The 15,390-nt window shown below is 44.8% G+C and overlaps 1 protein-coding gene across 2 annotated transcripts in view; it reads right to left on the bottom strand.

Moving 5' to 3' along the window:
• The window catches only part of dcbld1 (discoidin, CUB and LCCL domain containing 1), a 28,798-nt gene that overhangs the window by 12,588 nt on the left and 820 nt on the right, over nucleotides 1-15,390 (bottom strand). Inside the window, exons 2-6 of one of the 2 annotated variants that reach the window (XM_042095347.1) lie at nucleotides 11,042-11,260; nucleotides 6,925-7,077; nucleotides 5,917-5,968; nucleotides 5,299-5,371; nucleotides 1,315-1,448 (exon numbers count right to left, since the gene is read on the bottom strand). In XM_042095347.1, coding sequence (XP_041951281.1) covers nucleotides 1,315-1,448; nucleotides 5,299-5,371; nucleotides 5,917-5,968; nucleotides 6,925-7,077; nucleotides 11,042-11,260 — 631 coding nt within the window. Of the gene's footprint in view, nucleotides 1-1,314; nucleotides 1,449-5,298; nucleotides 5,372-5,916; nucleotides 5,969-6,924; nucleotides 7,090-11,041; nucleotides 11,261-15,390 lie in introns of both variants that reach the window. The other variant, XM_042095346.1, reaches the window with a different exon arrangement.

The raw sequence follows: 15,390 nt of genomic DNA, 5'->3' as shown, positions 1-15,390 counted from the left end.
TAAAGCCCTTAAAGGTTTACTGCACACAGCCAGCTGACTGGCCAAGCTATGAGGAAGTGCAGGCGAAACTTGTCTTTACAGAGCAGCCCAATAGCACAGTTCTGTGTGCATCACATAGCATGCATACCCCATGTTTAAATGCCATTTGGTTGTAAGAGTAACATCAAGTTTGGACAGCACCAGTATTTCTTCCCTTTGGCGATTGGATGTGGAAAAAGCACAAAAAACAAGGATGTTATCTCTGCTTTGTTAGAACTGCTATTGGATAGAAAACATGTCTGAGCTTCAGAGATTCAGATATAACTCTGTTGGTCTCAATGAACTGGCTTTGCTTGTTGATGGGTTTTGGAACACAAAGGGTTGAAAGTAATGAAATGAGTGTGCCATTTGTCAACTGCAAACAGGTCTGACATTAAGGATATTTATGGAATGACTGATTGATGTCCAGGACTCAATAATTCTAGGGGGCAAATCAATACGAGGTAATTTGAGAAAGCTGGACCATTCATTTCAAACTGTTACAGCTTTGATTGTCACTAGGGCAAATTTGACAGTAAACTTGAAAGTTGAATCTGGGACATTGGAAACCATGTGGCCTGACCACGAGCGTTCTCTCTCTGAACCAACACCCAGCGGGCTTTCAGACACAACTCCACTGCCTGTCTGCTGAAGACACAATGGACCCCTGGTTAATTCCGTCAGGCCCCAAACCCACTGATGTGCTAAACCTTTGGCTGAGTTAATAGGCCAGTAATGCATCGTGCCTGCAGGTTAATGTGCTGTGCTCCCATGGCCCGTGGAGTGGAGCAAGAGCTTTGACAAATCGCTCAGATAGCCGCTGCTCAGACAGCCGCTGCTCAGACAGTGTGTGTCTGACACGAAGAGAGGATTAGGCCAATTCATCACAGACATGCGTAAGAATGATAACGAGCAATGCTGTGGGACATGAGCCAAGGTCAGGTGTGGAGATTCATTAGACCTGCGGTGGAGCTGGAACAGATAAAATCCCCACACTGTGGCAGAGCTTACGGGGAATGTGAAGCTCCGCATCGGACATGACACAATAAAAAAAACATTTTGACAATGACAAAATCATTCCCAGACCCCCTGCTTGCTACACCATTTATATGTTTGTCATTTCAACATACTGCATTTAGAATCTGGATCTCCTCACAACTACACCTACTTCTGTTAATCTTTTACTATGCCCGTCTCCATGGCAACGTGCTATTACTAAGAGCTGGCTCAGGGAGCTGTGCTCTCACAAGCCCCACATTACCCTGAAGCACAGCACCTCCACCAGAGCCCACTCACTCTTGGGACAGGATCCCGTTGGCCCAGACCGCTGGGTAGTGGCTCCTGCCACTCTGCTCCTCCACAACGATGTCCCCTCCGAGTTCATTCGAGATGACCCCAGCATGGACGGCTGCTTTACAGAGCACCGATGTCTGGACAGAGAAGGAGACAAAACAACACTGATAAACACAAACGCAGACACCAGAAGACAGAGGGCAGTGGAGCGGACACACACACTTTATCAACATAGTGGCTCATGACACAATGACCAGCAGAGCCCATCAATCTTGTGACAATGATCCCAGGTTGTCGGACAGATTGAGGACTTCTGTTTCCAAATAATGTCTGAGCTGTGTCTACGGCTGAGGATGCACCCTGGGTGGACAAATAAAGCCACACACAAAATCAATACATTGTTGTTTTGCAGCATAGCACCGTTCCTCTGGTAGTGGTGGGTTCACAGATGCTATCCCTAAGAAGGGCGAGATGCCCTGAACAAAACCTCAGCAGGCTCCATCCATCTCTCAACAATCTCAGCACAGGCATCTCAACCCAATTTGTTGAAGTATGAAACAAACAAGTACGCAGATGGTTGCCATAGTGCTATGCTGGCTCACTAGCAAGCCAGCAAAGGAAACATTCACCTTATAAGGTCTAAATGGGAGTGCAGTTAGACATGACCGCAACCTAGTTTATCATACAGCCTCCTCAATTTAACTTTACCCTAGCAACTGCCAACTGTTAAGATTGCTTCATAAGCTAGAGCAAAGTAGCTAACATGCTTTATACATCAGGCAGAGGTCTGTAGTACTCAGCTATCTGAATAGTCTGCTTATTTAGTGAATAAATGTAAATGTAATATACAGTCAGGTGGGAACATACAACAGCCATACTAGTACATGATAGAATACTGAGTGGGAATGCAAATGTGTTATCTACTCCATGCTACTTCTATCTGACACACTAATGGGCATGTATGTGAGAGGCACTTAGGTCTCTAGGGGATAGATTAACGGTTCGACATTATCATTTAATTCCCATTCCCACACAACACCATCACAGAATAACAGCGATAAATACATTTCTCTCAGTGTGAGTGGAAGTGGGCCAGGGTATATTTAGATTCTAAATAAGTTCATTTCATCCTGGAGTGATGATTACAGTCATTGAGTCTACGGGAGGAATGCAGAGCACACCTCCCTCAGTCTAATCAGGGTAAGTAGCACTTTGTGAGCAGGCATACCTTCCATGGGGCTCATTTAGCTGAGACAGGTAAAACAAGAAGGCACTTAAAAAGATAAGTGAATGGAAACCCAGCGATTTCCTGAAATGATGAGAGGACAGGCAACGCCCAGTGACCTTTCCAGGAAGTTCATTCTGCAACCATGAACATTGTGAAACGCATAGGAAAGCTGTAACCTGAATCTCTGTGCAGAGAAAACACCCCTTTAAATTATAGCAGAGAGGGAACCAAAAAGTTCTCCCGAGCTACTCCATTGTAATCCAGTTCCTTTTTACCTTCAACTGTGAGGGGAGGAGAGGGGCATTAAAAATGCAAAAGCCGCCCACTGAAGCAGACTTCCACCAAAGGCCAAGCTGGTATAATGAGCAGCCTTTGGTGGCAGGCCGAGGGAGAGGGGGACAGGCCGTGCTATGGCGGCCGGCACGCTGAGGATGATGGGCCCTCTCCCTCTCGCACAAAGCCACATTGTGCCTTATCAGGAGGAGCAGCCACTCAGCATTCAGAGCCTGTTTCCTCATTAACCTGGAGGCCTTGGCCGCCTGGCCCAGGAACCGCAGCTCACACTGCACACTCACTGCCTGGAGTCCGTACCCCAAAAGCAGAGCTGCTACTGCCTTGGTAGTGTCACTGGCAAATGTGAGTCCATAGATTTGAGTTACACATGCACAAACACTTAAGCTTCATATTGTCACATCACGTTTTTTCATTTTGGATAAATGAAAAAATAAGAACATATTTGTTAGCTCTTACTAAAATGCGACCGAAATATGACTGAATGTCAACACCATATTTCTGTATCGTTAACATATCTGTAACGTGTGACTCAAAAGCTGTCAACTCAGATTTGGCAGTGACGCTACCACGGAAGTTGCAACTGTGCTTTTGAGAAACACACCACTGATCAGAGGCAGACGCCGAGTTCAAGGCACCTGCTCACCATATGCCCTTTCAAATATGAAAAAGACCATAATTAGCAGCTCAAGTGGTTTTAAGCGCTGTCTCTCTTATTTATTCCAGAGTGAAAAAAACTGCGCGTGACAGCTCACTATTGTCAGCAGTGGCTACTGCTTGTTAAGACTGAAATTGTCGTATGACAGTGCTTTGTGCGACTATAATAGAATGCCTCACAGTGCAAGCTTTAACCTTAGCCATGTGCATCTCCTTACTGCACAAGATGACCGAGAGCTGCTTGACCATGCAAGCAGAATGCTCAAGAATGACTTTTAGAAAGAACAATACCCATGGACAGGCGGTCTACATGACCTCTGACATATCAACATGCTGCACATACCAACTAGCCTCTCACAAGACCCCATGGTGGATGTGTGGACCTCAATTCCCCCCTCCCCACTGTCCTCTATTGTTTTTGGAGTCCCTGCTGTGCCTGCTAAGCCTGGAGCTGTGACAGACACAGGGATTAGTCAATAGTTGTGATCACACCCTGGAGAGGCAGCCTCCACCCCATTCCCCCAGTGGCCGGGAAATAAGCCCCTCGTGTGGGGCACCCCAGGCCAGGTTTGGCAGGGGGTCCCACTGCCCTGCTGGGGGTCTAGCAATGCTGAGGTCTCAGGACAGCCCCATAGGCAGGGTGATGTGACCAACGAGCTAGTGGTGCATGCTGAGGGAGCTTGACCTCGCAAAGCTGGGGGGGGGGGGGTGGAGCAGCTATCCAGTGCACAGATCCAAACCTTTGACCTGCAAGCGGTGCACATGTCATGATGAGATTGGGGATCATTCTTATGTGCTCTGATGAATTTGCAGCCATCCGCTCTGCTGATTGACCAACAATGGCTATTGAGACAAATTCAATTACGTTTAAATCAATACCAATCAGCCTATGAATGGAGGTAGGTGCAGACATGACTCGCGTTTATTCCAACCACTAAATTACTCCAGCACCTTTAAAAATATGTGACTGCACAATGGAGAAGCTCTGAACACCCAAAGCCTGAGCATATGACCCGGGTCCAACTTCTCCCTCAAACACAACACCCACACCCACCCACACCCACACACACACACACACAGCATGACTGGGCCTACTAAACTGGCCCACCTCTGATGTAAGCCGTGTTGAGCTGAGGCTGAGGTATGCAGAGTTACGTAAAGCAACTGGCAGCCTGAGCTCACTCCACTAGCGGCTGACTTCACAGAACAATGAGCCTACTGCAAAACAGCACGTATTGCCCTTCCATCACTGCCTCGAGGCTAAGATGACACACACACACACACACACACACACTGTTAACACTGCAGCATCTTCATCACATTACCTCAGCATACAACAAAACACTTGCACTCATGTGCAAGCAAACACCCAGACAAACACACACACACACACACAAAGAGAATGGTGTCAGACGCATCGACACAACAGTCTCAGCAGTTAGCACCACCGCTCCTAAAACGTGGACAAACAAGCGTCTCCAGTGAGCCAGTGAAGCTCCTGCCCAAGGGGGACCAACTGTTGTTCTCTGTGACAGCCCAGTGGCGTGGTACAATAAACAAAACAAAAGCCACACTTCCTCTTTTCCATCTCTCAGAGGGCCGCCTGCCATGTGCTCAACAGACACACCTGGGACATAAATAATCACTCATATCAACGGGGCTTGTTTGCACCGCTGAATACACACACACACTCTCTGTCCCCAAACACACACACACACTCACTCTCCGTCATGTCTGAAGGAACCCCCTCCTCTGTCCTTATCTGATACCTTTTGTTAATGTGCAGGTGTTTAGAGTGGACCTTGACTTACATGTCTGTAGCCCTGCGAGATGTCCCCAGACACGTCACCATCCACAGCTCTGCATCCAGCTGGACAATACTTGCTGTAGGGTGAGACAACAATGAGAGGGACTGCGTCCAGAGCATCTGTCCACTTAAAGATCCCCAGCTTCACAATAGCTTAATGGACACATGTGACATCTGACACCATTCAAGAGGTAGGAGAAAGATGGCTACACTGAGTAAAAATGCACATAAAGTATGTGGTGAAACTCAAATCTGATCCAGAAAGAAAAAAAGTGATGCCATACAACAAAAATACTATATTTATACTACAGGGAGGGGTCACCATTCAACTGTTCAAATTTCTGTTCTGCCCCTTGTTAATGTGTAGATGTATGTGTATACATATTTTTATCTGTTTAGTTGCACTCTGTACAGCACTTTAGTCAGTGTAAGTTGTGTAAATGTGCTTTAGAAATATTTTTTACTTACTTTACTAACTGAATTCCATAAACAACCCCTTGTTATATGTCTAAAAATCTGGTGGATTTTCTGAGATTTTGGGTCATGATTTGCTACTGTTCACTCAAAGGCAAAATGTGGATTCAGTCTAAAGTTACAAAACATTCCAATGCATGATGCTCACCTGTACTTAGCGTCTGAGAAATGGTTGCCTTTGTCCAGACATGTAAGCAGATCTGTAGATAAAGACACAGGAGACAGACAATGAGGGCTAAAAATGGCAAGGCTGGGAGCTGGAAGTTGTAGATGTGGCAGCCACAGGAAGCCAACCCCAGCGCAACAACAAGACAGTGCTACAACAGGACAGGGTGGCCACAACAGGATGAAGACCCCTCTTCCTTTACTATGACTAGCATGGCGGTAAACATGTCAGGGTCTAAAATTAAACACAAAAGTGTGTCACTTCAGGGCTACCAGTAACGGAAGGGAATCTATGGGAAAAAAAGGTGCGTGGATATACAATGATTGATAGATAGATAGATAGATAGAGATAGATAGATAGATAGATAGATAGATAGATAGGTCACAGTAGAATACAGACAACACACACACATTCAATAACAGCAGAAAAAGTCATTAAAAGTATATAATATAAAAAACACAACTAAGCAATAAGGACTGTAGAAGATAAAGAATATACAAAATATACAAAATACAAATTATTATTATGAGATGGAACAGTGTAAGGGTCATGCTCTAGTCAAATGTTGTGTCTCTAAAAGGCGTCTCCCTCTTGATGTATTCCATCCACAGGGCAGAGAGGAAGAGCGAGAGGGAGAGAGAGAGAGAGAGGGAGAGAGGGAGAGAGAGAGAATAGAGAGCAAGAGAGGGAGAGAGGAAGAGAGGAAGAGAGAGAGAGAGAGAGAGAGAGAGAGGGGGAGAGAAAGAGGGAGAGAGAGAGGAGAGAGAGGAAGAGAGAGAGGAGAGAGAGGAAGAGAGAGGGAGAGAGAGATTAAGATAAAGAGGGAGAGAGAGATTAAGACAAAGAGAGTGATGGAGAACTGTGGCGTGGGTAACACCACAAAACCTTACTTGAGAAGACATAATCTCAGAGAGCTAGAGTAACTCATGCAGTCTTGAGTGTTGGGCAGTTTTGGACGCAAAGAGCAAGTGACCACTGAAACCCACTCACCTTTGCGGTTCCCTGTGGCGTAGGACAGCAGGAATCCTCGGCCTGAGATGTGCTGTCCACTGCGGAACTGCACCCGGATCTCACTAGCCTCCACGTGGAGGGACTTCAGCAGTGAGGGGGCCGATTTCAGGTCACCGCAAAATGGACCCAACACTAGGGCAGGAACTGGAAGAGGACAGATTTAACACTTCAGAATGACAGAAAGACAAACTCTGTATATAGATATCTAGACGTTCACAACAAACCATTAAAGGAACAACTGATGCCAACACAGATATTCATGCAGCTTTTAAAACGGCACTTAAGACTGCTACAGTGAGGAATCCAAACTATTCAGAGAAGGGCCCTTTGATCTCTAGTGGTGGTTAAGAGCAGACTGATGACACTGTCAGTCCGTCCAAGCCTCCATCCAAACCCCCATCCTATAGAGCTCAGTCACCTCTCCTCAGGGTCAAGCTCATATGAGCCATATGTGGCCCACAGGCACCAGGGCTGCCCGCTTATCGTTTAGAGTCATAAAGACAAACCACAGCCTGTCACCTGACCCGCTCTTCCTGCCTACCTTTCAAACATGACAGAGGAAAGAAAACGCTTCCCCTTTGGTCTGAAACAGGAACTTCACTGTAAATCATTTCACGGGAGACAAAAGGGAAAGAGGCGCTCACGTTTCTCGAGACTCGTGAGCCCCCTCATCTACCGGTCTCGTGAGCCCCCTCATCTACCGGTCTCGGGCAGCCCCTATGCTTGCGTCTGTTTGAGCGTCCTGCCAGGTTGTCTTTTGACAGGCTTCGCAACATGATAGCCTCTTTCCCAGCCAGCTTTGTGGCAGGTACTCGCTTCCAGCTCAAAATGGCTGTGGTCTAGCTCACCCGTCCGCTGCACTGACACAGGATGACTAACACGGACTCAGGATGATCAGTCCCCCCCCCCCCCCCCACCCGAGTTGACAGAGGTGAACGGAAAAGCCCAGGGGCCTCGGAGTGGAGATAGGTGGAGAGGGGAAACCACAGGGTTACACAACAAAGCAAAGCAATCCGAGATGTTTCAACCAGAGGGAAAGGTGCCAAGATGCCCTCACATACCTAGCCAAAGCCACGTCACATAGTGAAGAAACTCAGTCTTCTTCATGATTGAGGCTGGCAGAGTTCCTCTCTAACAAGGAATCTGCACCAGGTGCCAACTGAAGCGATCCGTTCGCATAGCTTAAAAATAGACTGGTCTAATTTTTTTCGAACATGCCCGCCACAAGTCTTATAGTGAAAGCTAGTTGTTGCGGCAGATGCAGTGCGAGATTTCAAGTAACCGTCACACAATGAACAGAAAAGATAAGACCTTTTCTGCTGCAGTAATAGTGGTACTACGACCAATGATGGCAATATAAGAGGAGCAGGATTACCATACCAGTGCAAAATGACTGCACTAGTATTGCATTATACACGTGGATTATAAAAATGCTATGATACCCCATTTGGTTTGTATCAGTACTTAAAAAAAATAGTGTTTTGATGAGGTCTTAATAAAAGCTGTATTTGTCAACAGTTTAGTGTTGGTGTTAGTATTGGCATCGTGGTACGGCACGGTATATCAAAGTAAATCCAACACTAGACTGCACTTTGACTCATAGTTCCTGCTTCTCAATAGTTCCATGCTTACACATGGATGAGCCTTCAGACGTTACAAAATGCAACATTTTTGGACAGCCAGGCACTGAGGTCTTCAACATCCAGCACACGAGGTCTTCAACACGAGGTCCAGCACACGAGGTCTTCAACATCCTCTGACACATCAGGCCTGGCTGTCAAACCCATGGGCCTCATCTTCATTCCGCAGCTGGACTCCCACTGCCCTGTCCAACCTCCAACTGCCCTCCCCCCACCACCATCCCCACAGGGCTGCTCAGACTTACTCAGAGCCGACAGGCAGAGGAGGCACTCGCACTTACTGATGAGGAGGTGCATGGAGCCGTCCTGCCCTCCCTCACCTCCCTGGTCGTCACAGACAGACACATGCTGACGCCTCACAGCCTGAGCACTTGAACCCACAACTCTCCTCAAAGCCCTCTCTGACTAACATCGTTAGATCACAAACAGTAACAACTTGTATGTAATACTAGCGTAATACATGTAAAGATAGAAATAGGCTCATATTCTTAAAATTCCTACATACATATAGGGCTGCAGCAATCTATTGGTTGTCAACTATGAAATTAATCAACTGTTTTAATAATAGGTCAATCAGTTTGTGACATTTTTAAAGGAAAATACCTCGCAATTCTTTGATGGCAGATTCTTAAACTTGAATATGTCCAGCTTTATGTACCCATCTATGACAGTAAACTAAATATCACAATTTCTCTGACATTTGATTGACCAAACAACTAATAGATAACCGAGAAAATAACTGACAATTAAAATAATAGTTAGTTGCAGCTCTACACTGATTTTGTGGTTACATAAAGAATGCAGTAATTTCAGGAAGAATAGCGAAACATTAGCATGGGATGACAGAAAGGAGAATTAGAATTATTTTGCCAGAACCAATGGAGAGTTTATAACACAGAGCTTCCATGAAACAAACTCATCAAATAAACTCAGAAAACAGGATTCCTTGATGACTGACTGTTTAATTTGACATGAATAGAACTTCCAACTAGCATTCAAATCCATATTCAGAAATATTTCACTCATTTAAGAGTTAGGGACATTGTCCCTGCCTATCTAGCCCAGTAGTCAATGTCATACAGGTGCTCAAAACCAGGCCAGTGTGGTTGCAACATCCAGGTCTCACATTTTGAGGGATGTGGAAAATCGTAGCTCTAAATCTATTTTCTGAATGAATGTACAGTTTTTTCTGAAGGCAACTGGACAATACGTTGAGAACAGAGAATTGAGTGTAGAAAGCACATGAACCAATAAAGAAATTAATTGTAAATCCCAGGAACATGTGTGCATGTTCAGACAACCGTACCAAGCATCCAAGTACACGATCACAGCATTAATACGAATAGAACCAATCCAAACTCATTATAGAAACCTGTGGAAACCGGATAGGGCCTTCATGTCCTCGGCTGTGGAATGAATTTTCATTAAAACAATGTTGACAACTACGACGTGTCATAACAACATGCCTGGCCAGAGGTCCTGGCTCCATGGAAACAAGTAGGGACAACTTACTCTCCATTGCCACTGACCCAAGAGAATTTTACTGCCATTTATTGAAGGAGACCAATTATGAGCTACAGTAGTTTACTTATAAGAAGGCAGAGTGATAACACAAGCTCTGTTTAAAATGTACCCTACTGCTTGTGCTAGATAAGGCTACATGAGGAATGAACAAAGTTAAACTGATTATTATAAACCTGTAGCTATGCATATGCAACTTCTAGAATAATCTCAAGTTATTAGATAACATTGTTTTAATCCACCACCAGAACGCCACAAAAGAGGGTGCATATGAATTTAAAAACAATCATCAACAAATAAATAACTGCTGAGGTAAAATAAAGAATAGAAGATTTATGATGAGCAGCGCACTGGTGGCGTTTAGCTCGGGCCACTGAACAGCAGTCATGTGACCTGAGAGTGACATGAGGACAAACAGCCTTTTCCTTTCCGCTGTACTCTCAAAGTGGTTATTATTTGACTGGAATAATGTTAAGCCAGCGCACAGTCGGGCTACAGGCATGATCATTTCAAATACAATTCCTTAACTGGTCTTGATCAACCTGCGTTGATATATGTTCATAAATGTTACATTAGTCATTTTAGTACCAGTCCCTTATGCCTACAGTGGAGCTGTGGAAGTCTCTTTAGTTGTTCATGTACAGACAATCACAAGTAATATGATTTCCCAGCAATTATTTCCAACTTAGATCAACACTTACACAAATCGCATCACAGACAAAAACTTGACATGTCAAAAAATAAAATGAGAGGGTGTGCTTATTTTTATTCTTATTTAGCCACACAACAAAGGCCTTCATTTCTGACCAGCCAAAGCCCCTTAGTGCAGTGGCTACAGCAAGAATTTCACCAGAATCATCTGGTTTTCACAAATAAATGGACCGCACATTTCAAACCAAGCCACTGAATTTGATGCCAAAGATCCCAACACTCACCTTGCTCGGCCCTACCGGAGCCCTGCAGTATCCGGACGTAGTCGGAGTCACAGTCCCGGGACTCGATGCTGAGGTCTGCAAATTTGATGGTGATGCTGTTGCCCTTGGGCACGCTGATCCTCCACTCACAGAGGGAGTTGTTGGGGTAGGTGCCTGGGTAGTTCTGGGACGAGAGGATACCACTGTCCGGCCCTTGGATAGTGTGACCACAGGCGTTATCTAGGGGAAAGAACCATCAAACAGAAGATTAAAGGGCAGATTATGTTTGAATGAGTGAAACATAAATGATTGGGGAGGGGGATTGGGCATGTGGAAGTATTGGGATCATGTCAGACTATTGATAGCATCTGCACTGCACAAAAAGCCGCTCAATATTCATATGCTGATAATCCTCTGAAGCTTGAGAGGGTGATCAGGAAACTAAACCAGCTCAAACAACACTAAAAATAGTGCTTCACTGGTGTGTAAATGCACAATCATACAAAAACAAGTTACAACACAAAACATGTGGTTCATTCACTGGTAGATAAGGTCACAGAATAGATCAGTCCTTTCAGTCCAAAAATGAATTCACTTGAGACACCAGCAGTGAAACTTCTAGCCAAGCTTTGGCTGACTGGTCAGAATGAACTAGGACATGGGTCATATTTTCCCCATGTTTTCATGGAAACATTTTCTCAGTTTGACCCTGATGGTGACCCGATCCACAAGCCGTCCTTCCTCTGTCAGTCATTACTCAAAATATTTCCCTTAGTGTAACAATCACAGACACCGCCGCCTATATGTTACACATCTGACTGTAAATAAAGTTCAGCTAAAGGGCCCCAGTAAAATACATAATTTCTGGGATATACTGTAGCTACTACTAGCTGCAGGTACAAATGAAGTCTGTTGTGGTGCTCACATTTCTGATTATTCCATGCCATTATCCTGGCATGGAAGGGCAGCCAAAACAAGCACAGTCACAGGCAACACTGACAGAACACAATTCCCACGGGTAGTGGAAGGCTTGGCATGTTCAGCTGCTTGGGGCCAGGGCATGTCTTCTTCAGTAGGTGTGTGTGTGTGTGTGTGTGTGTGAGTGAGTCTAACAGTGTAAGCATGAGTGTGCTGGTTGGCCTTTGGCTCTTGCAGTGGGCTGGGGCTGTGGGTGGTGCCATTGCATTGTGGGGCCATTGGGGATGGGTTTATTGCGAGATTAAGGCCCTCTGTGTGTGTGGGTGTGGCATTGACACCTGTGCCAGCAGCCCCCAGCTCACCTCCCTGGGGCTGTGAGACAGCTGGGGCCGCTGCGCTGAAACCAGCCGCTCACCCTCCCAATCCATGCCCTCACTTGTGATGATGGGACCAATTAGCACCTCAAAGTTCCTCAAAGCAAAACACCGACTGGACTGAGGACTCGGCGTCTCAAAATAGAAACTACTTAGAAACCTGTGTTGGAAGTGTGGGCGAGAGCAAGCCTGGCCGGCACACAAACGAGGCAGTGAAAACACTTTGACATTAGCCAAGGTTACGTCAGCACTGGGCACTAGGAGACACACACAGTGGCCTTTGTAGTTGGGGCTGAGGTCTGGGCAGATGTGGGGCTGAGGAAAGTGAGGCTAAATGGATGGAGACTGGGGAAAAATGTAAACAGGATGTTCCCACCTGAGGGCAGGTGTTGGAGAGGTGACGTCGTGCGAACTTGCAGTCGGGATCATTCTTGAGAGCATTTGGTTTGTGTGAGCACATATTCATTCAAAACTTACCAATGTAAATTTCTCATTCTCAACATAACAGAGCGATGGCAAAATGACACAATCACTTTTATATACTATTTACCACATGTGCTCAGTGAATTGCTCACATTCCATTGTGCTATTGTGAAAAGGCAAACAATCAACTCAATGTCAATCAATTCAGAAACTCACCACAAAAACACATAAGAGAAGAAGCAAGTCAAGACTTCTCAACCTTTCCTCACACAAAAGGCAACAAAGGACGTAGAGGCAACATATCAAGTCAGGTCAAGTCAAGTCAAATTTATTTATATAGCACATTTCAAAGCAATAGCATTGCACCAAAGTGCTTTACATAAAATAATAATAATAATAAAAATAATAATAACAACAATAAAAATAATAATAATAATAACAATAATACATATACATACATCTAAACATATTAAAAAAAAGGGAGAGGTGAGGGAGTCAGGGAGTGTTAAAAGCTAGGGAGAAGAGGTAGGTCTTTAGGTTGGATTTAAAACTACTAATAGTGGGGCAGGATTTCACAACATCAGGAAGGCTATTTCAAAGCTGGGGAGCATAGACAGAGAAAGCTCTGTCACCTTTGGATTTAAGAGAGGCAGAAGGAACACAAAGAAGACACTGGGAAGATGATCGAAGAGGTCTAGGAGGACAGTAAGGAATTAAAAGATCACATAAATACTGAGGTGCTAACAAACAGAAGAATTTTAAAATTAATTCTTTGTTCCACAGGAAGCCAGTGCAGTTTAGCCAACACAGGTGAAATGTGGTCACGTTTCTTAGATCCAGTCAGTAATCTGGCTGCAGCATTTTGGACCAGCTGGAGTCTGTTTAGAGTAGATTTAGTTACACCTACATACAGTGAGTTGCAATAATCAAGCCTAGAGGAAATAAAGGCATGTATAAGGATTTCTAAATCACTGTAGGAGAGAGAAGACTTGAGCTTTGCTATTGTCCTAAGTTGGTAAAAACTTCCCTTGACAACGCTGTTGACTTGCTTATTAAAAGTCAGAGAAGAGTCTAGGAAAACACCTAGGTTCTTGTCCACACTGTGATAGTTAACAGACAGAGTGCCAAGAGACTTGCTTACATTGTTGACAGAATTTGGTGGTCCAAAAATGATTACTTCTGTTTTGCTGTCATTTAGCTGTAAAAAGTTGTTAGCCATCCAATTCTTAATGTCATTAAGACAAAGAAAAAGGTTTGTCAATGAGCAGGATTTTTCAGGGGCCACCGGTATATAAAATTGGGCATCATCTGCGTAGCAGTGGTAACGAATATTGAATTGATTGAAAATGGAGCCCAGGGGAAAACATGTATAAAGAAAATAGAGGCCCTAAAATAGAACCCTGGGGAACACCACACTTAATGGGAGCAGATGACGAAGAAGCATTGCCTAAATGCACTGAAAAAGATCTATCAGTTAAGTAAGATCTGAACCAATTTAATACAGTGCCTTGCAGACCAACTTCAACACCCAGGCGTTTTAAAAGGATCTTGTGGTCAATGGTGTCAAAAGCAGCACTAAGATCTAACAGGACCAATAGGGCACAAGAGCCAGAGTCAACAGAGATATCACATCAAACAAACATTCCAGCCATCACCTACAAGGCAACATCAAGGAATTCAAAGCGTAATCACACAATTTGTCCAGCCACTTGGAGCTGATGGGAGGCAAAACCACTCTGTGACTTTAAGGAACCCTTGCTGCTGCCCACAGCACCGCTTTGGCTCTCAGCACTCACGAGCACCACAGCATGCATGGTCCAGCACGGCATTGTTTGGCCGGGAGAGCGGTGCCCTGGCGGCGCTTTGAGACAATACCACAAACACAAGCACAATAGGCGAGCTCTCCTCTATTGTTATTCATCCCTTTGCAGGGCCAACGGATTAGCAAGCGCTCCAGCACCACTGCTCTCTGTGTGCTGTGACAACACAGGACGGCATCACTGGGGCGTGCTTTCTGCTGCCTGCCACTAACGCAGTGGTGCCTGCGCCAGAGTTGGAACTGAGGCCAGTTACTTCAGGGTAAGAGTCAGTTACTTCAGGAGAGAAGAGTCCCCAGTTATGTCAACTGCACAGTGCCTGACCAACACCACAGATCAGCACATTTCTCTGGAGCAGAGGACACCTGACAAGTCCTGTGTCAACAGAAAACCAATTGTTTGGCATAGCAGGGTTTAAAGTAAGAGAGGAAAAGTAACCACTCCTCAGTATGTTTCTCTCAATAACTTAAGATTGTCATTCAAAAATCGGATGATTTCAAATCAATACCAACCAATAGATATATCTGTTCACATACAACAGTCTACTTAAAAAGCTCATAGCATGATAGTTTGCACAATATCTGCCATTGTAGATTCCATCTATCAATCTATGCATGCTTGTTTCAGGCCTTTTAATTGCATTTTTGAAGCAACAATTACAATTGTCAATGAAAACAAGAACCACGAATTATTAAGGAATACTTGGTTAACATTCACTGCCCCTTCCACCAGCGTATTGCACATCTAAATTGCATGGTCTCTCTAAACACAGCTTCTGTTGTGTGGGTAAGGAGGTCTAAGCAACTGTAATGTTGAGTTCAATAAGACAGGAACGTAT

This window comes from Alosa sapidissima, chromosome 6 (assembly GCF_018492685.1).
Source record: "Alosa sapidissima isolate fAloSap1 chromosome 6, fAloSap1.pri, whole genome shotgun sequence".
NCBI lineage: Eukaryota > Metazoa > Chordata > Actinopteri > Clupeiformes > Clupeidae > Alosa > Alosa sapidissima.
The sequence above is the reverse complement of the archived record's forward strand: the minus strand, read 5'-3'. Positions and strand labels throughout refer to the sequence as shown.